The 24,076-nt window shown below is 40.4% G+C and overlaps 1 protein-coding gene across 4 annotated transcripts in view; it reads left to right on the top strand.

Annotated features, from left to right (window-relative positions):
- The window catches only part of stmnd1 (stathmin domain containing 1), a 35,383-nt gene that overhangs the window by 7,476 nt on the left and 3,831 nt on the right, over positions 1–24,076 (top strand). The window contains exons 2-4 of one of the 4 annotated variants that reach the window (XM_085262175.1): positions 19,366–19,475; positions 21,850–21,899; positions 23,580–23,739. In XM_085262175.1, coding sequence (XP_085118301.1) covers positions 21,897–21,899; positions 23,580–23,739 — 163 coding nt within the window. In that variant the 5' untranslated portion in view covers positions 19,366–19,475; positions 21,850–21,896. Of the gene's footprint in view, positions 1–19,365; positions 19,512–21,849; positions 21,900–21,919; positions 22,452–23,579; positions 23,740–24,076 lie in introns of those variants that run through there. The other 3 variants (XM_085262174.1, XM_085262176.1, XM_085262173.1) reach the window with 3 other exon arrangements.

The raw sequence follows: 24,076 nt of genomic DNA, 5'->3' as shown, positions 1-24,076 counted from the left end.
TACATAAATGAAAGAAATGCAGCTGATAAAAAAGCCATAAACTACTTTCATTTGTTTAGTGGTGATTGCCAGTTTAGTTGGGTTTTTTTGAGACACAGAGAGTGAGAGATCCTGTCCTACATTACTTTAAAAAAGAAGATATTTTCAGAGCTGTTGATATATGAAGCTCTGAGCATTGAGTGTTGCATTGTGAGAGTTTCAGTATAAAGCCTGCAAATTATTGCATTTATACTGGAGAGCAAAGAAAAATTAAATTCTACTTGTACTATGGAAAATCAGTTTCATAAAAGCTACATAAACAGAGCTGAAGAAGACTGCGTTTGTAAAACTAGCGGTAACGTGTGAGAATTATAAGTTATAAGACTGTTTCTGCTATCGATACAATTTGTGTTGTTAATCCTAAATGATTCACGGTGACAACATCATAAGAACAAGGTCATTTTACTCCACACACACACATTTGGAAAATCACATAGTTTGACCATAAAAATTCCCAGAATAATTAGTATTTGAGATTGCTGAAGCAACATCACTAAAGAAAAATATCCTTGCATGTCACTTTCGTTTAAAAATATAAAAAATGTGAAGTTTTTTTTTTGTAAAACATAAAAACAACAAAACTTAAGACCTTAAGAATCTCCTTATGAATGTTGTGAATATCTAGATCATTGGTGTTTGGATTTGAGGGTCAACAGGGCGAACACTGAGGCTGGGTATTAGAAATACAACATGGCAACATGAGACATGTTAACTCTGAGAACACTAACATCTAGATTAAGGTGTGAGAGGTAAATACATAACAGAAGCTAAAAAGGAGTTGCTTGTCTCTAGATTAGTTAAAATAAATTGAAAATAAACTGATTTGAACACGTTTGATGCATTATACAAAAAAAGGTTCATGATATAGTTCACATGATCTAAGCAAGAGTGACTCGGAATCTCAAATGTTAAAGTACACTTACTGATTGTACTTTTACTACATGAGCTAATGTAGATGCTCTAAAAGCACGCTGGCTGAAAAAGAACCACACGTTTGGAGAAACTGTGCTGTAACTTCTCATACTGTGAAGTTTTCTGACAAAAGTGAATTGAAAACTTATGCTGTACAGTTTACTAAGGGGTCCTTTGCTGGGCCATGTGCAATTACACAAAAGAACAAGTTAAATTTCACCATAACACTGACTGGAGAAAAGCCAAATTGGGATTCTAATTGAGATTACAACTGAAATCAGTGCTGTGATAGTTAGTTTAAGATCACAACCTGATTTAAAACACAGTCTAACATCAACATTCTTGCCCCTGAAAATAGGTCAGGATGGCCGAAAAATGTACTTTAAAAATGAGATTTTCTTTTTGTTTCATTGGAACAGTAAAGTACCATTACAAAGAAATGAGTACACCTTTGTAGATATCACTGATTTCATGTTTTACATACAGACTTTCTCATTTAAACCATGGTGACTTAAAAGTTTAGCAGCAAGACACTTGTTTCCTTTGTTCCATCAAACATTTCTTTCAGCCATCTGTGTTTATCAGAGCGATATGTGACTAATTTTTTATTGAATCACCAGAAAGTACACAAATACAAGATTAAATATTTTATTTATTTATCAAAAGATACATAATTACACATTGATACAATGAATAAGGTGTCTATAAAAATTACACATGGTGTAAGAAAAACATTATAACATACACATAAGTGTTTTAAGATAATCTGACATACTTTAAAAGCATAAGAATAAAAGTTTTTTTTTAAAAAAAAAAATCATGTTCTTTGATGATCACATTACATGTATCACATTTTTTTAAAGCATAACGTAGGGTGTTCACAAAAACAGTTTTATGATTACTTTTTCCACAGTGCTTGTATGCCTCTTGCAAAACTATGTACTTATCACCATATGACATAATAACTCACGATTATGCAAGACCAGCCATGAAATGTCCGTCGCTTCATTACAATCATTTGTCCCCGCTGCTGCCCTCAGACCCAGTCTTCTGTACTGTGGGGTAAAATTGCTTTTTTGGTGGTTCATAAAAAATATCTCAAAAAGCGATGTTAGTGAGGGGACCAGAAACACTGGGTTGCAGAGCAGTTGGTAAGGACTTGTATATTTCTGGAGAGTCTGCAAAAGCTGTCTTGCTCGTGCTCCTGATTGGATATGTGGAGCCCGGCTCTGATATCTCACTGGTGGCAGCTAAAGGTAGGCATGCCTTGGAGGCGGAGTTGGTCTCGGGCGCAATCTTTCAAACGAGCCTCACGGCATTTCAGGCAACCTCAGGCCGGAAACAACATCCGGTCACTCGCGGTCAAAATCCACGCAGAGCTGGTGTTTCGCAGGGATCAGGTTAACACATCTGGGTCTAAAAATATAAAGAAAAACAAAAAGAGTTTTAAAACACGCAAACTAGCAAAATATCAAATAACATAACAATAACAAGATGATATGAGATACCTGATGAGGCCATGATAGGTGATGTAGACATGTAATGTATAAACTTTTACGGGAGTTAAAAGTGGAGCTTATATATATGTAGCTGACGCTGAAATGTTTGTGTGGGTTGCCATGACAACACCAAAGTGAATCTGAGATCGTTATTGTTTTCTATTTGTTTTCTTTATTTGCTTCTCATGCTTGTGTACATTTGCAGTAGGAAAGGTAATCTATGAATCCAGTGATATGTCCTGCTTATAAGAAATGTTTCTGTTAAAATATTATTGTGAAGTAGTCACTTCCTGTGAGTTGCGGGAACCGGAAGTTGTGCGCGGGAGAGACAAGACAGAACGGTAACACGGCGGACTTTTCGGAATATACAACTTTTCTACTGCTGGTTTTACAAGGCGTACACGGTAAAAAATCATTATGCTGTTATTTGTTTAACACTTGTGCACCTTGTGAAAGGAAATAAGTGGCTGAGATGAATATCATATGTGCTATCGATATTATTTTACTTGTTTCTAGCTTTCACGGTGCTCCATGATTGTGAGAGGAATAAAAGAATTGTGGACATCAGTACGAAGCGTGGATTCTTTCGACCAGAGTAGAAACAGTGAAAACGTGTCCCAATCCATCTGGAGGCTTCGGTGTGCAAAGCTCTTCTCATCCTGCAGCAAGCTACAGGTCTCGGTTTGCAAACGCGCTTCCCCTCCTGCAGCAAGCTACAGGCTTCGGTGTGCAAAGCTCTTCTCATCCTGCAGCAAGCTACAGGTCTCGGTTGCTTCTCATCCTGCAGCGAGCTACAGGCTTCAGTGGACACGTTGCTTTGCATTTTGTGACAACCAATCGGGAGCTGCAGATTCAGCGGACACTCCAAGAAGCGGTTTCAGGCTAAAGCGTGAGTCCTCAGGCTATATTGCGCAGTTATTATGCCTCATGAGTTGATGGATAGAACATGAGCTACAAATTTGCTGTAATGGACAAGGAATTAATAGTGTTCAAATTTCGGATTGTGTAAAAAAAAAACAAACAAACAAACAAACAAACAAAAAAAGGACAATCTGTTGAAGTTCTGGAAATTATTGTTGTTTTCTTACCTGTTGCTTGCAAGCTTCATGAAGGCTGAAACTGAAAATTTATTTGCTGTCATACGTAAGAATCTAAGCTAAGGTTCCTTTGTGTTAATTTTAATAATTCTCCGCCTATTACATCCATTCTTGTAATTACCTTAGTTATCTTGTCCTCTTCATAAGATACCCCCTTTAAAGTCTGAAAATGTCTAAAGATGGTCATAGTCACCCTGATGTTATGTCAGAAGTACAAGATGCAGGGGATTTGGAAGAGGAAAAAAGTGTAGTGTCTGAGAAATCTGAGACAAAAACAAGAAAATCCTCTCGTGAAAGGCGATTAACGCCAAAAATGCAGGAACTGAAAGATCAAGAGTTAACTCAAAAGGAGAAGAGGTTCAAAGCAACATACGAGAAATGGAAAAGCAACGTAAGAGACATTCGCACAAAGTTAAAGCAAGTATGCTCTGAGAGTGACATGTATGATATGATGGATGAGGCTGAGAAGCTTGAGTCTGAATTAAAGGAACAGTATGACAGAATTCGACTCCAAACCTCACCAAGTCAAGAATTTCGAAGAAAGATCGATGCATGCTCAGCCGTGACGGCCGACTTGCTGCAGCTGATGAGAGTACGTCTGACTGAAGATGAAGGTGAGTTTGACACGGTGGCGGAAAGATCAAGGTTACGCATGCTACTTGATAATGAATATGCTAGGTCCATATATGGATCCACAGCCTCCAGAGTTACTGCACCCAGCTGTCACAATTCTAACCATCTCTCAGAGTCACCTAGCATTCCAGCTATGAGAGCGGAAGTGGCTGCTCAGCTGGCTGCAAAGAAAGCCGAAATTGATATGGAAGCTGCCATCGAAGCTCAACGTCAGCAGTTGAGAAAACTTGAAAATCAGAGGGACATTGATGTAATTCAGGCAAAGCTAAATGTCTACACTGAAGAAGAGGGAAGGGATGGGACACGCAGTCCTCCATTCAGCAAAGTGAGTGATGCACACCCCTTCGCTCACCACATCCCAGATCAAGAACGGAAGGTTGTGCAAAACGAGACATCATTGGTCCAATCGCTACAAGAGTCATTAGCTCTTACTCGCTTGCCAACTCCAGAACCTTCTGTATTCTCGGGCGATCCTCTGAAGTTTACAGAATGGAGCATAAGCTTCAAAGCCCTCATAGAGAGACGATGCTCTGACCCTGCAGACAGGCTATTCTACCTGCAAAAGTACATAGCAGGTGAGGCAAAATCCTCTCTTGAAGGCAGCTTCTACAGAAAAGATGAAGAAGCCTATCAACAAGCATGGGATAGGTTAAATGCTAGATATGGCCATTCCTTTGTAGTGCAGCGGGCTTTCAGAGATAAGCTAAATGGGTGGCCGAAGATTGGTGGAAAGGAATATCTCAAGTTAAGAGATTTCAGTGATTTCCTCCAAACATGTAGTAATGCCATGCCTCACGTAAAGGGCTTACAGGTTCTTAACGACTGTGAGGAGAATCAGAAAATACTAGTCAAGCTTCCTGATTGGGTGACATCTAGATGGAACCGTTATGTCACAGAGCAGCTAGATCGGGGCAACGACTATCCAAGCTTTCATGAGTTTGCTTCCTTTATCTCTAAGGAGTCACGCATCGCATGCAATCCAGTGTCATCCTTACATGCCTTAAGGCACTCTGCAGAGGCACCAGCAAGAGAGATGAAGCGTTCAAAAGCAAACACGTTTGCCACAAATGTGAAACCCCCGATTCCATCAAGTTCCACCGCCAAATCTGACCCTGGTGAAATCAAGTTGGGAGATGCAGGGAAACCAAAGAAATGGACCACACCAACACAAAATTCCAATAATGGCCAGTGTATTTGCTGTAGTGAGAACCATTCCATACATAAATGCAAGAGGCTTATGGACATGTCTGTAGAGGATAAGAAAAAATGCATACTTGAAAATAAGTTGTGTTTTGCATGTCTAAGAAAGGGTCACAATTCTAAAGACTGTAGGAACAGGGCCATGTGTGGCATATGCAGAAAGAGTCACCCAACGCCATTGCATGAAGATCGTTCTACAGCAGCATCAACACAAGGCGCAGCTGAAGAAAGTACGTTGTCATTATCATGTTGTGTGAGTGGAGGTGAAGGTGGGAGTACATCAATGATAGTCCCAGTGTGGATCTCAACACTTAGTGCTCCGGACACTGAAACCCTAGTGTATGCACTATTGGACACTCAAAGCAGTCACACATTTGTTGATCAGGAGGTGTGCGAAAAGCTACAAGCAACAATGGAACCAGTGAAACTTAAACTTTCCACCATGATGGGGAGAGACTCAGTCGTGAAGAGTCAAAGAGTATGCAAGCTCAAAGTTAGAGGATTTTCCTCTAATGTTTCCATCAGTTTGCCTCCAGCCTACACAAGGGACTTCATTCCCCTTGACCGCACACATATTCCCACTTGCCAGACAGCCAACAAATGGAAACACCTTGTAAGCATGGCCCAGGAGATACCCCCGTTGATGGACTGTGGTGTTGGATTGTTGATTGGATACGACTGCTCCAGAGCGTTAATTCCAAGAAGGGTCGTCACTGGGGGTGACTATGAGCCTTATGCTATTGAGACGGATCTTGGTTGGAGCATTGTGGGAAGCGCACCACAGCGTGTGCAGGCTAAAGATGTGACTGGTTTTTGTCATCGAGTGTCTGTCAGAGAGGTGCCACCTATAACACCATTTGCTGTCATCAAGGCCCTGGAGTCTGATTTTGCAGACACAAAACCTGGTGACAGAAGCATATCTCAAGAAGATATTTGCTTCCTGCAGATCTTGAAAGACAGAATCCAACAAAATAAGGATGGTCACCTGGAGATGCCTCTCCCTTTCAAAGCACGTCCGCATCTCCCAGACAACAAAGGGCTGGCGTTAGTACGGCTGAAGCATCTAAAGAGGAAGCTGGACAGAGATCCCAAATTCAAAATAGACTACGTGAGATTTATGGAAGGTGTCTTCAAGGATGGAGATGCAGAGAAAGTGGAAAACCAAGCAGAGCTGGGGAAAGTCTGGTATATCCCACACCAAGGAGTTTACCACCCCAGAAAACCAGGAAAAATCAGAGTGGTTTTCGACTGCTCTGCAAGGTATGAAGGCACCTCCTTAAACGACCATCTGCTAACAGGACCTGACCTCACAAATAGCCTAACAGCCGTGCTGTGCCGCTTCCGTAAACATCCCATCGCAGTCATGTGTGATGTGGAGAAAATGTTCCACAGGTTTCATGTGAGCGAGGATGATAGAGACTACCTGCGGTTTCTCTGGTGGGAAAATGGAGACACAAACTCTGAACCCAGAGAGTACCGCATGAAGGTTCACCTGTTTGGAGCATCATCATCCCCTGGCTGCGCCAATTATGGCATGAAGCACCTTGCCAGCCAATGTGAGAAAGAGTACCCCTCCGCAGCTAACTTCATCCAGAAACATTTCTATGTCGACGATGGTCTCATAAGTGTAGAGTCGGTGGGTAAGGCAATTGAACTGGTCAAAGAAGCCCAAGCCGTGTGTGCCAAAGGAAAGCTGCACCTTCACAAATTTCTCTCCAACAGCCGAGAGGTCCTTGACTCTGTCGATGTTGCAGAGCGTGCTACGGAGGTAAAGAATGTTGATCTTAATCACGAGGATTTACCAGTTCAAAGAGTGCTAGGTATAAGGTGGAATGTTGAAAATGATAGCTTCTCCTTCAAGGTGTCACTTGAGGAGAAACCAGCAACGCGCCGAGGGATTCTTTCAATTGTGGCCTCCTTGTATGACCCTTTGGGGTTTCTAGCCCCAGTCATTCTTGAAGGGAAAAGAGTGCTGCAGGAGATGTGTCAGAGAGGCACAGGGTGGGATGAGCCACTACCCAAAGGCTTGAAGTTAAGGTGGGAGACTTGGATGAAGGATCTGGAGAACCTGGAAAGAATTGAAATTCAAAGATGCTTCATACCTGTCAGCCTTGGCGAGATTCAAAGAGTCGAGCTTCATCATTTCTCTGATGCAAGCAGTCAAGGGTATGGCCAGTGCTCTTACATCAGAGTGGTAAGCAGAGAAAGGGTATGCTGCTCCTTGGTCATGGGCAAGGCGAGGGTTGCACCAACCAAAATAGTTACCATACCGAGACTTGAGTTAACTGCAGCAGTAACCTCGGCATCTGTGAGCAGCATGTTAAGAGAGGAGCTAGAACTCAAGGTTGATGACGAATATTTTTGGACAGACTCAAAGGTCGTGCTTGGTTACATCAATAATGAAGCAAGAAGGTTCCATGTGTTCGTGGCAAACCGCGTGCAGAGAATTCGAGAAACCACCGATGCACGGAAATGGTACTATGTTGACACAGGAGAAAACCCTGCTGATCATGCCTCGAGAGGCCTCAAAGTAGCTGACCTCATCAAGTCAAATTGGTTCTCTGGTCCCAGCTTTCTATGGGAAAGAGAGATAGCCACAAAACAGGCTACTTCAGATTTGCTGGTGGGAGACCCAGAGGTGAGGACTACTCAGGTGTTGGAGGTTGATGTAGCAAGGCAGTTTGACATCCAGAAGCATCTGCTGCGGTTCTCAAGATGGACTACAGCTGTCAACGTCATTGCTCGTATCCAGCGGCTGGCAAAGAGGATCAGGACCGCTGAGCCTTTAAGCGTGGAAGAGAGAAAGCAAGCTGCACAGACTCTCGTCAAGCTTGCACAACAAGATGCCTTTCAAGAGGAGTTAAACACACTCAGCCAGAAACTAGGAAGGCTGCCTTGCAACCACCAACTCTTTCAGCTTGACCCATTTCTCCAAGATGGCATAATGAGAGTAGGAGGAAGACTGAGGAAGGCATCTGTGCCTCTTGAGTTAAGACACCCAGTGATCCTTCCTAAAGATGGTGCTGTTACAAACCTCATCATTGCACACCATCATACCAAGATACAACACCAAGGCAGAGGACAAACCCTCAATGCCCTGAGAGCCAATGGTTACTGGATCACTGGTGGAAGTAAGGCTGTAGCCCAATACATCAGGCAGTGCGTACAGTGCAGGAGAGCCCGCGCGCCACCAGAGGAGCAACGGATGGCAGATCTACCTAGTGACCGTGTTGATCCCACACCACCATTCACTTATTGTGGTATGGACTGCTTTGGTCCTTTTCACACCAAACAAGGTCGCAAAGATCAAAAACGGTACGGCCTCCTCTTCACATGTTTTTGCTCAAGGGCAGTGCATATAGAGATGTTGGAGGATTTGACGACTGACGCATTCATCAATGCCTTGCGCTGCTTCATTGCCCTTCGTGGAGCTGTTAGGCACATTAGGTCCGATCAGGGAACTAACTTTATGGGGGCAAGAAACGAGATGGCAAAGGCTCTGAAAGAACTTGATAAGGAAAGAGTGACTGCATACCTAGCAGAAAATCAGTGCGACTTCCAGATGAATACGCCCCACTCTAGTCATGCTGGAGGCGCATGGGAGCGTCAAATCCGGACAGTGAGAAGCGTACTGAGCACAGTCCTTGCCTGCAGTGTGGGAAGGTTGGATGATGCTTCATTGAGGACATTCCTTTATGAAGCTATGTACATCGTGAATAACCGCCCACTCACTGTTGATAACATCAATGACCCCAAAAGCTTGGAGCCACTCACACCGAACCACTTGATCACCATGAAATCCTCAGTCCCACTTCCACCTCCAGGTAAATTCGTCAAGGAGGACCTGTATGCTAAGAAACGGTGGAGAAGGGTACAGTATTTGACTGAGCAATTTTGGCACAGATGGAGAAAGGAATACCTGGCCAATATTGCTCTGAGACAGCGATGGCATACACCAAGACGTAATGTGGAGGTGGGTGACATTGTGATTCTCAAAGAGGAAGATATTCCTCGCAATGAATGGAAACTTGCTAGGGTTGTGGAAGCACATGAGGATGATGATGGACTTGTACGGAAGGTGACAATCCAGACTGGTGATCGGAAGTTAGGAAAGGGAGGCGAACGCCTCGTCCAACCCTCAATCATTCAGAGACCCATTCAGAAATTAGTGGTCCTGGTGAAAAACAGCTAAATGGGAAAAATGTCATTCATTGATTAGATTTCCCTTCTAAAATAGAAGTTGTCATTATGCTGTACTTCATGCACATGTTATGGAGATGTAAAATCTACTGTTCATATTGTTGAATTCATTTGTTGAGAAAAGAATATTGTTTATGTCAATGCAAGAATGTTTAAAACAACAACATGGTGCTTGGGAATTACCATTGATATAATGAGAAATTCAAGTGTATTTACGTTCTCAATTGTAATAATCAAAGGTAATTGGTGGGAGTGTAGCTGACGCTGAAATGTTTGTGTGGGTTGCCATGACAACACCAAAGTGAATCTGAGATCGTTATTGTTTTCTATTTGTTTTCTTTATTTGCTTCTCATGCTTGTGTACATTTGCAGTAGGAAAGGTAATCTATGAATCCAGTGATATGTCCTGCTTATAAGAAATGTTTCTGTTAAAATATTATTGTGAAGTAGTCACTTCCTGTGAGTTGCGGGAACCGGAAGTTGTGCGCGGGAGAGACAAGACAGAACGGTAACACGGCGGACTTTTCGGAATATACAACTTTTCTACTGCTGGTTTTACAAGGCGTACACGGTAAAAAATCATTATGCTGTTATTTGTTTAACACTTGTGCACCTTGTGAAAGGAAATAAGTGGCTGAGATGAATATCATATGTGCTATCGATATTATTTTACTTGTTTCTAGCTTTCACGGTGCTCCATGATTGTGAGAGGAATAAAAGAATTGTGGACATCAGTACGAAGCGTGGATTCTTTCGACCAGAGTAGAAACAATATATTTTAAAGTGTATTGTACGTGGGATAGGCTCCAGCGCACCGCGCGAGCCTAAGAAAAGGATAAGTGGAGGCGAATGGATGGATGGATGGTGTATTGTACCTGTTACAAACCATTGTGATATTTATTTATTTTTTTAAATGAAAGGATTGACAGAATGGTAAAAAGGAAAATGCAAAAATGTAGTTAGAGAGGAAGATTAACACTTACCGAATGATATGCGGATAAGGAAAGAGACGCAAGTTGCTGTTAAAATCGGCCGCTCCCTATGCGAACTCGCAAGCAGTCTGAGCGGCGCCAGTTGTTGATACGTCTGAAGTCAGATGTCTTCTGGGGGTTCGAAGATAGTCTTAACCTCAGCGGGAGATCGTAAAATCAGACCTGGAGCGGATTGGCTAACCGGGGTGCGAAGGGAGCGGTGCAAGGGTTATGTGATTGGCAGCGGGGCGCAGTGAGGCGGAGTTGGTCTAAGGGGGGAATTTTCAAACGAGGTAAGCAGCGCATTAGGGAGCAGAGCGGGGAGCGAACAAGCAGGAAAAAATTGTGCTCTGCAAGAAGTTGTGGATCGGAGATTAAGGGCGAGGTAGAACTTAGAGTGTGCGTTGAATTTTAGAGCTTGCTAGTAAGAGGGAAGTTTTTGAAGGAAAAAAGAATAAGGATTTTCCCTGTTATCGAATATAAGGTTTTTGGGAATAGAGGGGTAGCTAACAAGTTATTCTAGGGGTTTTGGAGAAATCGCGGAGAAATTTTTAAAAGGAGTTTTGGCTTTGTTTGGCTGAGCATGAAGGGAGCCGCGGGGCGCTGAATTTGAGAAAAAAGACGAAGGATTTTTTCAGGATTTCCCCTGTTATCGAATATAAGGTTTTGGGAATAGAGGGGGTACCCTAACAAGTTATTGTAGGGTTTTGGAGAAATCGCGGAGGGTTTTTTAAGGAGTTTTCCCTGCTTATGTTTCTAAGGAGGGTTAGGGGATCGCGAGTATGAGTTTTATTCTAAATCTACAAATGCATATAAATCGAAATAAAGTTTTCCCCCAAGGCATGCAGCATGTGTTTGTGGCCATACTGAACGTTACAAAAGCACAAGTTTAACTAAACAATTTTAATATGGTTTAATACATTTTTAAACACATGAGCACGGAGCCCGAGAGAGCACGGTCCGGAGACACCAGACACACAGCCTCGGGCGCGCGCGGGCGCGCGCACACACACTGACCCGCCACCAGATGGCGTTTTTTGAGCATAAAAAAATAAAAATAAAAATTTAATTGCTTAAAGAAATAAAAGAATGCTATTTTTTGATATATAAGAAACTTTCTAAATAATCAATTATATTTTTATGAATATCATATTTTTATGAATATCATATTTTTATGAATATCATATTTTTATTACTTAATTACTTCCTACTTCCGGAGCTCATGAATAATTTAATTACTTCCGGAGCTCATGAATAATTAATGAGCTCCGGAAGTAACCTGTCACTTTTTTTGACGAAAGGGGTATAATATCACTCTCTTATGTTTGTCATGCAATTAAAAATTCAAAAATATAATTTTTAAATCAGTAACTTTGCAAATTTAGCGCGGACCCTCACCCCTCCCTCCGGCTCCCACGGCCCCGCTGTCACCGTAAGACTCATACTCTTCCCCCACGTATGCTGCTATTTCCCCGCGCCCCAATAATTCTTGTCCTTTTTCTGTTGCAGCCTCCCACAGTCCCGTGTTCGGCGTTCCTGCGCGACTCATCTCCCGGTCCCTTGGTTTCTCGAGTTTCACGCGTGTTTTCCTTCTACCCTCCCGGGACACCTTCAGTTAAAATAAAGTTTATTTTCTCGTACTCCTGTGTGTGTTGGCTCTGCTTCTGGGTCCAACTTGTGCGCTGAACTTTGGTTCATGACACTAATAGTTTTAAATAGAGCACCACAAACAACAGGTATTCCTTTAGAAATAAACTTTTCTTGTGTTACTTCTAAAAACTACAGATTCTTAACTCTGCAACAGTTAGACAGAGTTGGTTACAGTTAGGCCCTCAACAGTCAGCAAAACAAGTCATAAAACAATAAAAGAGGCTCCCTTATCAAGAGCATCCCAGCACTGTAGTTCCATTACAATCAGTTTCCTTTATTTTATCTTATCATGTCAGAGGCCAACTGAAACCAAGTCCACCTATATAAAAACACCCCATCAGACACACAGTAGTTTCCTCAGCACTTCACAACTGCCGCAAGGTATAGCGTTTTAACTTTTTATTTTTTCGGATCCCAGACACAGCGGTGTGAGGTAGTTAGCACACAGTTTGGACGTGTAGAAAACATTGCTTGTTTGGAACACATCAGCAGAGAGGTAGAGTTCATAGCTGTTCATAAGAGTTTAATTTAATCAAACCTCATTTTACGGATCTAAGTGGCTCCTCATCACTAGCCAATTCACCATTTTATTTAAATATCTGAATTTTCGGAATGAGGATCCAAGCGGGACACAGAGGCTGCTTTAACGCACCAGAATGCAAATATAAATAAAAGCCTGACTATCCTGAGAGCCTAGCTGCAGCGAGACCTTTCTTTCACACGGATTCCTGGATGTGCGTTGGATCCGACTTTGCTACCCGCACAGAGCGTTTCTGACAGTCGGGCGCTGCTTATACAATAGAGAAAAGCAACAATACACCGTGTTTCTCTGCTCCAAGGTAAGGATGTCTGTTATACCCAGCGCATAAATGTCTCTGTGTTAACGCTGATTATTCAAACCCTGTTGAAAATGTGACACATTTGTTATCCAAAAACATTTCCTCTAAATTTGCAAAGTTACTGATTTAAAAATTATATTTTTGAATTTTTAATTGCATGACAAACATACAATAGACTCTTGAGCATATTTATATAGCTAAATACACAATGGTATAACCGTGCTAAATAAAAGAGGCCCAAGTACCAAAGCACTCTAATGCAAGCCTCTAAACTGCATGTTGATAAGTACATGAAGCGTACCTCTACAGCTGAAAACAGATTGTATCCATACTTTGAGGATCTGCTGAATTGTTTTTAATGGCACTTTTTTTTTTTTTTTGATGAACTGCAGATGATGATGAATTCCTCTTTATTGTAGAAACAGTCCCTAAGCTGTTGTTGCTCATACTTACTGAGTTCCCTAGCTACTTCCTTACTATGTCAGTAAACTTTTTGAAAAGGAAGCTGCTGTAGATTTAAAGAAACACCTTAATTGAAGCAAAGGCAAAAAAATTGGAATGAATTTTATGTGACTGTAAAGCCAACAATAAGTGAAAATCCAAAAACGCCTCCAATCCTAATGATCTTCCCCCTCTCTCTCTCTCTGTGTGTGTGTGTGTGTGTGTGTCCTCACAGAAGGAAGGTCACGACAGGAGCTTTTTTCAATCAGTTTTTACAAGAAGTAGCTCATACAATGGTATAAATGTATTATTTGCGAGACTTTATAAATATGAACCTCTAAAGATTTTGAGTTCGTGCACATTGTGAATCAAGAATCTAAATATTTGTATCACAATGATTTCTATAAAAGCATTTTGTTTATGGGGATAATGTGACAAATCTTTTGTGACCCTATTAATGATCAATGGTGATTAAAGAGGAACCCTGGCTCTGGACATTTTCATGACAAGTGACAGCGCAGACAACTACTAACGAGAGAACATGTTTTATCATCATAAACACGGTGATAAGACGCATCGTTAAAGCGTCACTTCAGTAATGTTGACTCATGTTTTTAATAATGACTTTAAAACACTAAACTCTAATTTCTGTGGTTATTTTAAGTTTACAGAATATAACATGTGGTAAGACGACGAGTTTTACTTCTCATGTTATGTGTATCTATTTATCATGTATGCTACTTTGCTCTGTGGACTGTAAAATGTTTCATTGTGTTCATGAAATAAACCAGACTTTCACTGTCTGCATCTTTTACTGTTGTTCTGCTTTTGTTCACTCCAAGTTTGACAAAACCTACAGATATCCAGAGTTAACTCACTAACAATGGGGAGCAGTCTCAGTGTATTTAGCTGCTTTTTCCCTGAACACAACCAACCGAGAGAAACGCCTGTAGGCCTCACTTTGGTCATTTTGAACGCTGAAGGAGATTTGTTCAATAGACACCTTATACTAGTGTTTCCTGCACTTAATCCATCACTACTATGTTCTATATAAATCCAGATTCCTTTTATAGTTTGCAGTGAAATTTGTTAAACCGTTGCTTAATGGGACAGAAGTACAAGTCGCTCTTTACTAACACATTTGTAGATGAGTTTAATGCTGAACAACACAGCTAGCAGTCTCACACACTCTTTAGGTTATTCAAGTTTTGTGTGTGTAATGGTTTAGTCTATCAAACCTTACCCTTTTCTCCTCAGTATCACAACAGTATGACTCCCAAAGTACGGCTCAGTAAACAACCTATGACTCTAAAGCCAGAACAGAAAGATACAGTTGGAAGATGAATGATTGCGTTTTTATGATGTGTAGTAAAACGACCCCCTCTTCTTCTTCTCTGTGTTGTTCTTGTGTGTGTGTGTGTGTGTGTGTGTGTGTGTGTGTGTGTGTGTGTGCGCCTTAGAAGTCAATTAATACATTAGCCATACTTAAAAAAAACATCTGAATTTCATTTAGAACTGAGATTCTAAGTTGTAAGGAGGAATCTTATGCACAGCCAGAAACATGTTTCCCCACTTTCACAATGCTGAGGTGCCAAATCCACAACCCCCAACAAATGGTTTATTACACGCAGGTGTGAAGGGCAAGCTTTACTTACACAGCCTCACACACAGTAGATTTTTAAAGTTTTTTTGGGTACAGGGGTTTAGCCACAGATGCAACATCCACTTTTGATAAAGATCACTCCACCTGTTTATTTCTTAAGAAATTAAGCATCTTTATTAAGCTCTTATTTATACATGTCTACACATTAATAGACACCGTGTGCTCTGAGACATTATAGTCTTCTACTTCTGCTTCCATCGGTTTGCATTTTAAACTCCCAACCTTTCAGGTTGTTATGAACGGCTTATATTTCTAACATTTTGTGATATAAAAGTGAACCATGTTTTTTTTTTTTTTTAATTTTCTGTTTGATGGAAGGACTTAAGACACGAGTTATTTAAACAATTCTAAATGACCGTGTGATGGCCATAGTACTTTATGTGGGCCAAATGTGTTAAGGATAATGTTTATCAATGTAAAATTGCAAAGAACCTTTGAATAGATTATAACATTTTGTAAACAGTTACCTCAGAAGCTGTACTGGTAGATCTATGTATGTAAGGTAAAACTTTCCACAGTACTTCCACTTAAGTAGCTAAACACATAAAGTCACCCTTACCAATAATCCACTGCTCCTTGAAAAAAAGTAGCACAAACAGACGACTGACTGAGCAATGATAAGTAGAGCTACCCGAGGCCGATACTCAAGCAGAAGAAAATTAAAAGTTGTTGTTTTTGTGGCTCGAAAAAATAAAGAAAGTATGTTTAATAATTCAACAAGACCCGCACCTTCAACACATGTACATTCAAATTTTGGAACAGGCTCAACATTGCTGCTGTTCAATAGTTTTTATCCGTTTGAAAAAGTCATTTTACGGCTTTAATGTTTCCAGCTGATAAGGAGAATGAGTGCATTTCAAATGTGCGTCCAAAGGCTTTAAACATCTGCTTTGTCTGTAACGACAGTATCAAACTACAGAGCATTGTTTTTACTAAAATTCAACATTTTCCGATGAAAATTTGGCTACTTTGTTTTTTTCTTTACTGTAACACGCACCTCAATGCCATTTTTAGGATATTCTTGGTGATCACATTTTTTCATATTTATGCTTTTGGCACTGAGGGTATCTAATACGCATGTTGTCACTGTGTTTGTACTACCAGCTGTGAGGGCTCTGCTTTTGCTTTGAGCAGTCTGTTTTTATTTTGTCTCGTGAGTGTGTGTGTTTTTCAAACGAGATCCTCGTCAGTTTGATTTTGTTACCACAAACTTTGTGTGAAGTTCACAACAGAGGTAAAGAGATTTAAACACCCCAGTTTAAGGAGGCAGGCAGGGGTTGGACCACCTGCACAGGGCTGGTGAAGCAGAGAGTGTCCGGGGAGATGTGCAACAGAAGCAGAGGGAACATTTTACAAGATGATAAATGGCAGATTTAGATGATTAAGGATTTGTTGACAAGATTAAAAGACACGTCCGTCAGAGTTCAACAACATTACAGTTTGATTAAATAAAAAAGTTTTTAGACTACACAAGGTTCATTTTTTCCTCTGATAGTAATCATATTAAACATGTCAAGAAAGAAAGAGTATAAAGAAAAATAGTAAATGTGTGTCTAATTAAACTCTTCCTGTGAGCCTTACATCATCCTTTAATATGTTTGGTGTTACAAACTTGAAGAAGCACAGAAAAGATCATCAGACATTAATCTAATCAGTTTTCAGCCTTCATTCATATTGAAAAGTTGAAATCTTCCCTGCTAGACCCAAGTGCAGCGTTTAACACCGTCGGCCAGAACATTTTATTACAGCTATTATTAAATGGAGAGTCCTCTTCACACACTGAGGTTAATTATGAAGCTCCACAGGCTTCTGTGCAAAGACCAGTTCTGTTTACATTATACGTGCTTTAGAAGACATAGCATACCACAGGTCAGCTCAGCAACATTTCGACTTTGGCTTGTTTTTTCTGGTTAACGTTAATTACGTAATTTAGAATTAAAGTTTAGTGTTTTTAGCATTTAGGATGGCCGTGGCGAGTAACTCAAGTGCTGTAAACATTTCATGAAACCTCATCAAAAGTTATCTGAGTTGGAAGGGTGGCTGTTAATAAGCCATTCTTAAGGAAGGAGAACAGAGAAAAATAAGGCTGAGGTGTGCCAAATTACACAAGAAATTGACTGGAAAAAGAAATCAGCTGTAATATGTCTTATGGAGTAATGAATCCAAATTTGAAATATGCATGGAAGAGGTCCGAAGAGAGATACAACAGTGAATGTCTATAGCCGTCTTTAACACAGCGTGGATACTCTACCGTGCTTTGAGGCTGGATTTCAGCCAGTGTTGTTGGAGCTCTTATCCAAATTAATCAAATTATGAATGTAGAAAAGTTCCACCAGATTTTGATCGACCATGTAATACCACGTAGTGTCTGATTGGCTTCAACTTCATTTTTCAGTACGACAATGATCGCAAACATACTGCCAATGTAGTCAAAGTATGCCTGGATGAAACAACGCATCAGTCATGGATTGATCTCTCCAGGGTTCGAACCTCAAGATAATCGAAGCAGTGTGGGATCATCTTGACAGAAAACAAAACAAAAGGCAGCCAGCATCCAAAGAAGAGTCTCGGATGTCTTTCAAGAAGACTGCAGAACTAAGAAATTACAAGAAAGCTTACCTATTAGAGTTTAAGCTGTGTTGAAGAATGAAAGGCAGCTTTAACTGGACAAAAGGGGAAAAAAATCCCACATTGACAGCTAACTCAAGAGACAAAAAGCATTAGAACTCAAGTCATTACCTTACTTAAGGATAAATAAGTTAATTAATTACATTAATGCATAAGCAGAAAATAACCTACAGTAACTGCTTTGCGATATGGAAGTGCAAAAGACAACTGAAAGGGAGGATAGTTTCTATATATGTGGTTTCTATTAAGGGACAGAGGAACGATAAGAAACGATAAGAAATCAAGGACAAGGAGTGTGGTGTAGATAAGTGAGGAAATCCGATCATTACTACAAATTTAGTTGAAATTTAAATATTTTAACTATGGTGTGTGAGGTGGGCCCCTGGGTGCCTCCTGTGAGGGCTGTCTGTTTTCCACATTCTGCAACGGTAAAATACGACTTAGAGGCGGATATTTGTTTTACCAAATGGACAATTGCTGTTGACAAAACTCGCCTCATGGTTGACTCTGAGAAAAAAACTCTTTCCCACAGAGGGGAATAAACTTATTTGAATATGAGCTTTTTTCCACTAAGACTTGTTTTATGGGGAGATGTACGAAATTATTTACCGGGTTACAAGCAATGATAATATCGGCTGTTGACTCCTCAGCGTCATCATTTTCTATCTATTGAGAAAACTTATTGTTAAAGTATTGAAGAAAAAAACTCCTCCTTGGCCCGCGGTGTGTGTGTGTGTGTGTGTGTGTGCGTGTGTGTGTGTGTGTGTGTGTGTGTGTGTGTGTGCCTTCTTGCGAACGCCGTCTGTTTTCCACATTCTGCAACGGTAAAATACGACTTTGAGGCGGATATTTGTTTTACCAAATGGACAATTGCTGTTGACAAAACTCGCCTCATGGTTGACTCTTTCCCACAGAGGGGGGTGCTTTAATAAACTTATTCGAATATGAGCTTTTTTTTCCGCTAAGGCTTATTTTAGGGGAGGAGATGTACGAAATTATTTACCGGGTTACAAGCAATGATAATATCGGCTGTTGACTCCTCAACGTCATCATTTTCTATCTATTGAGAAAACCCATTGTAAAAGTACCCGCGGTGTGTGTGTGTGTGTGTGTGTGTGTGTGTGTGTGTGTGTGTGTGTGAAACAAGATCGCCTGTCGCTGCAATTATGGTTTGTTTTTCAGTCTCTCAAAAGGAAAAGTAGTATTCACTAAGGGATATTTATTCGTTTTTTACACATAGGCAGCCTGTAGGTTACAAGCGGATAGAAAGTTCTTCTTTTCATCACAAGCTATGGTGTAGCCTAAAAATGCAATTTGTTGCTAGGCAGATCATCTTAAAGGTTTTTTACTGCGTCTGTATTATAGGAAAATAAAATACTATTGAAAGAAACGGTTCTCTACAGGCAATAGGAAGTCACTCTTTTTTTCCCCATTACAAGCGCCGGTGCAGCTTAAGAAAGTAAAATTACATCCGCTATTGTAAAAAAAAAAAAAAAAAAAAAAAGAAATACAGAGAAAATTGTCATAATATTGAAACAGAATTCAAACTATGAGTTTGTGGAAAACTAACTGCCGCTCTGTCTCTCTATACAGCACAGAGTCAACTGCTGCTGCATCACCCCTATGCTTCAGGAACCCTCTCTGATCTCCCCCCCCCGGCAACCATACCCCTCCCCTCATGCTTATGGAACATGACGCATCAGGTCTGAAAATGACTAGACACTTCCGGAGTATTTCCGGTAGGGTCGCAAGGTCTGGATCGAGGCCTTCCATAGTAAATATGCTGTATTTGAATATGTCATACTCAAAGCCTTCTTTCCGCGGAGCGGCGGTTGCTTCGGATCTGTTACTGTAGACGGTGACGGGGGTGTCGCTGATAATCGACGAGGACCACTCGCTGCTGCTGCCTCCCATGCTAGCGGCCTCGGGAGAGCAGATCTCTTCGCCGTCCAAGTACACAGGAACGCTGCTGGGCTGCAGAATGAAAGGATCCATCTTGCGTCTGTGCCTAGAAATTGTGACGGCCTCCTCTCTGCTTTTATTCCCCTCCCCTGCCGCAGACCCCTCCCTCCCTCTAAAAACGTTTTTCTTTTTTTTCCAACAACAGGTGGCGCAACAGGTGGCGCGCTTAGGGGATCAAATTACACACTTCCGGGGGGGAGGGGGGAGGTCAAAAGGTTATGATTAGGGTCATCAATCAAATCGAATCAAATTTTGTCATAAGCTGTAGGGAGTATCTCTCTCATATGTTACCTCTTATACAAATGGCTATTGTACCACAATTGACCAAGCCTATCCGTTGTATCAGCAGACAAAATAGTTAAACTGAAAGATGCTTTTTCCCCTCGCTTTTCAGGAGGATATCAGACTACCTGTCCAATATTATATAACCCTCATTAAGCCCATACTTAGGCAACTGCCTTGATGTATTTTGTGGTTTTTGTTCAGAACTGGAAAAAAACAGAAAGTTGCATGTTACCTTCTCCCCAAGAAAGAAGAACTGTTATTTTAATCTTGCTTACAGGCCCGGCCCTAACCAATCTGGCGCCCTAGGCAAGATTTCAGGTGGCGCCCCCCTACATCGGCAGTGTAGTGTATGTACTCACAAGAAACCGAATAGCTTTGTCTTTGACCTTTTTTTTTTTACTTAAAGAAAGCAAATTCACAATCAGAATAATTAACAAGATAAAAAAAATATATGAATAAATAAATGAATACAAAAAATTAAAAAATTAATGTATGAAATACAATAACACCGCTTGATGCTGCTGCAAAACTGGTGGGTTGTGCTGCTGAGGTGGAGGCAACAGGAAGACCGCTTGATGCTGCTGCATCATGGCTGGGTTGTGCTGCTAAAGCTGCATCACTGGTGGGTTGTGCTGCTGAAGTGGAGGCAGCAGCGGTAGATGTGGTAGATGGCCCAGGGGTGGGATTTAGAAACTTCAACAGTGCATCTGAAGAGAGGAGTATGTGACACCACTGAGTATTAAAGTCTAATAATAAAAACATATGATTCCAGGAATAAAATGAAATTATATAATATAAATGAAAAACCAAAGAGATATATGTATGATGTTAACTGATATGCAAATTAGATTAGATTCAATTTATTGTCATCATTACAGTGAAATGCTGAATAGCAGAATGCAAAGTAACAGTATAATATCATATGAGAATGTTATGTTATGATTATCTTTGACCGAATCACAGCAGTGCTCATATTAAAAAACAGCATTCCCTCTCATGTGATATTGCTTAATTAACATTAATGATGTGCACTTTAACAACTAGGCTTACAACTATAATATATACAGGGGTGGAAAAGTGACTATTACCTGCAGGGTAAACGTTAGCTAACCAGAAGGCAATAACAATGTAAACAAAAAACACCTGCTTAAAAGATGAATACAAATGAGGAAAGGTGGGAGTACTGTAATTACCTAACGTTACATTATTATTTTCCATAACAATTTAGCCCCCTCCACAATATTAACTGACGTTAAAACAGTTAACTAGCTATTTATTGATTAGCAATTAGCGAATCATGTAACATTAGCTTAATGCTAAAAATTTAGGTTACTATCACATTCAGACAAATAATTTCATGTAGGCTAACGTTACCTACCTCTGTCTTTTTCTCGTTTCTCCTCCTCTTCTTTTCTCTTTTTTCTTCCCTGGGCACCTGACAGCTTTGGCCGTTTTGACATCTTGTGTTGATTTTTTGATGTGGTGACGTCCAAAAGGAACCATGATACGGGGAGGGAGGGGGCGCACCGTGCGGGGGGCGTAATGTTGTAACAAATAATATTTCTATTAAATAAGCTTTACTTTGCATTTTAATTAACGTGGGATTATTTTTTGTATTTAGAAATAATAGTACCAACTTTTTTTTTTTTTTTTCAACATTTGTGGCACTGGCGTGGCGCCCCCTGATGGACGGCGCCCTTAGCATTTGCCTATACGGCCTATGCCACGGGCCGGCCCTGCTTGCTTATTAAAAGCGTATCTTATTTGTTGATATTTGTCACTGTCCGTTCGTCTTATATTCATTTTATTTTCATGTTGTTGTTGTTTTAGGAAACGAAGGTCACACGCACTGAAACTTGGTATCTGAGTAAAAATTAATGGTAAGCGGAACAGTGTGTTGTGTTTTATGTGTCAGGGTCATGTTTTATATAATTATTTTTGGCACACTGACTCCTGGCTGAATTATTTACCAAGCCCCTCTGTTTGTGGTAATCTGGTAACATGCACGTCTAGTGATTTCTGGCACTATTATACTTTTGTAGTCGACTCTACTCCCAAACAGAAGTCCGACAACAAATTTGTCATACGAGTTCATTTAAGGACGATGCAAGCACAAATTTGATCAGAAATGAACGAATTTGATCATTGTACGTAGACTTTGCAGTATCACCTCTTTGACCAGGTCAGATTTATTGTAGCAACGGCCCCTAGCAACGCACGGGACCCATGGAGACTGCAGTGTCTGAGTGAAGGAATGCAAATCTACAACAGTCGATAACACATAGACAACAACAAGAAATCCAGAAAACAAAACACAGCTGGTGGTTTATGAATTTCAAGGATTGACTTCACATCGTTGCTTTAAGGTGAAAATGGGATGCATGAACTCCACGATCACCGCGGTCCAAACGCTGACAGTGAATGGAGACGAGGTAGGCTGGGTGTCCCACCACCCACTAGTAAAACCGGGGACAGGACGCTAGAGCTGGTGTTTGTTTGTGACAGTTTTTAAAGAAAATTCATAGAAAGTTGTAAGGGAAGTGAAATTTTCCTTTTGAACATAGATATTTATTATGAAGTCTTCTCTCTAGCAGGGGAAAAAAACATTTTGTTCCTTTTTTTGGAAAAACAGCAAGCTGAAAGACTGGTATAGCCCAACTCTCTCACATAAACTATAAAGTTAAGGCAACAAGGGCAGGTGCCTTCACAATGCTTCTTCTTCTGTGGTACGAACCTGAGTAATGATGGTTAAGTCCTATCAGACCAGCTTCAGATGTGTCAAGGCAAAAAGAAAAAAAAAGTTTGGCAATATCAGTGTTAATATATCTTACTTTTTATAAAGACTAAAAGTTTGGGCTTGCTCTTAAAGGCTGAAGAAGAATCCAGTTTCGTCTCATTGCAGTTTCCCATTAATTAATTCTTAATGCAACTTTTGTTGTTGTTTTCAAAAATGGGGATTATTTATACACACATATATATATATATATATATATATATATATATATATATATATATATACATATATATATCATTTTTATTATTATTATTATTATACGATTATAATAAAGAAAAGAAGAGACAAATGAAAAGACACATTTTTGGTCATGTCAGTTGCAACAGATTTGATAAAAGTGGTTTCCCCTCTAAATCTCATGAATGAATTTATATTTCACACGAACCTCATAGTTTATACCATAGTTGAAAAGCATTCCTTAAAAATACAATATGGGGCTCAAAGAAATCAACTTTTTATGTAGGTTTATTTCACACTGGACTTGTGAACTTGCGCAGTAAACTGTAGTTGTGTTTTATGCTGCCGGGTTAGTTTAATCAGTACCAGTGTACACTATAAGAAAATAAAAGGTGAATATGTATTTCGGTGTACTTTTTTTTTGTAAAATGTAGCTGATTGAGACTGTGAAGTAAACCTATATGACAAATTGATAATACGTTAACACAGATGTTACCATGACAAATTCATGTCTGTGATACCACAGGAATGATGTCAGGATTTAATAATGTCCCCTTTCTGCATTTATTTTCTGTGTCTGTGCTGTCAGGATGACACAGGAAGTAAGGTCAGTGGTCGTGGAGACTCAGCTGTGTCAAAGGGCACAGCAGACAGCGGGGTGGTGATGGAGAACAGAGAAATACCTGGTGACATACCTGGAGCAGTGCCCCGAACACTCCCTCTTCTAACATCAGAGAGCATCAGAGAAAGTGAGTGGACAGATTTACACAGGACAGTGAGTGTGTAGTCTGACTCATCAGGCTGTAGAGAAACAAATCAGGAACAAATGGGCCACTTTAAGGGTGCCATGTCTACAGCTAATATTTATGGAATATATGTATGGAACATTAATCAAGTCTGGTGAATGGAATATTAGGATTTCCATGGCCTTTTTTTCAATACCAAGAAGAGCAATGTCCATCAGCAGCTGGGTCTAGATAATTCCACATGTTGCACACTGTGATCTGCCTTCCTCTTTCCCAGTTTCACTCTCTCAACTGTTGAGAAAATATCTGGATTTGCTGATAAATCTTAACCTTCTACCTG

The sequence above is a fragment of the Mchenga conophoros genome, linkage group LG22, assembly GCF_057382185.1.
Source record: "Mchenga conophoros isolate Kocher_MC1m ecotype Shallow Benthic linkage group LG22, M_conophoros_male_GT1.1, whole genome shotgun sequence".
NCBI classification, from domain to species: Eukaryota; Metazoa; Chordata; class Actinopteri; order Cichliformes; family Cichlidae; genus Mchenga; species Mchenga conophoros.
This window is presented reverse-complemented; position numbering and strand designations above follow the sequence as displayed.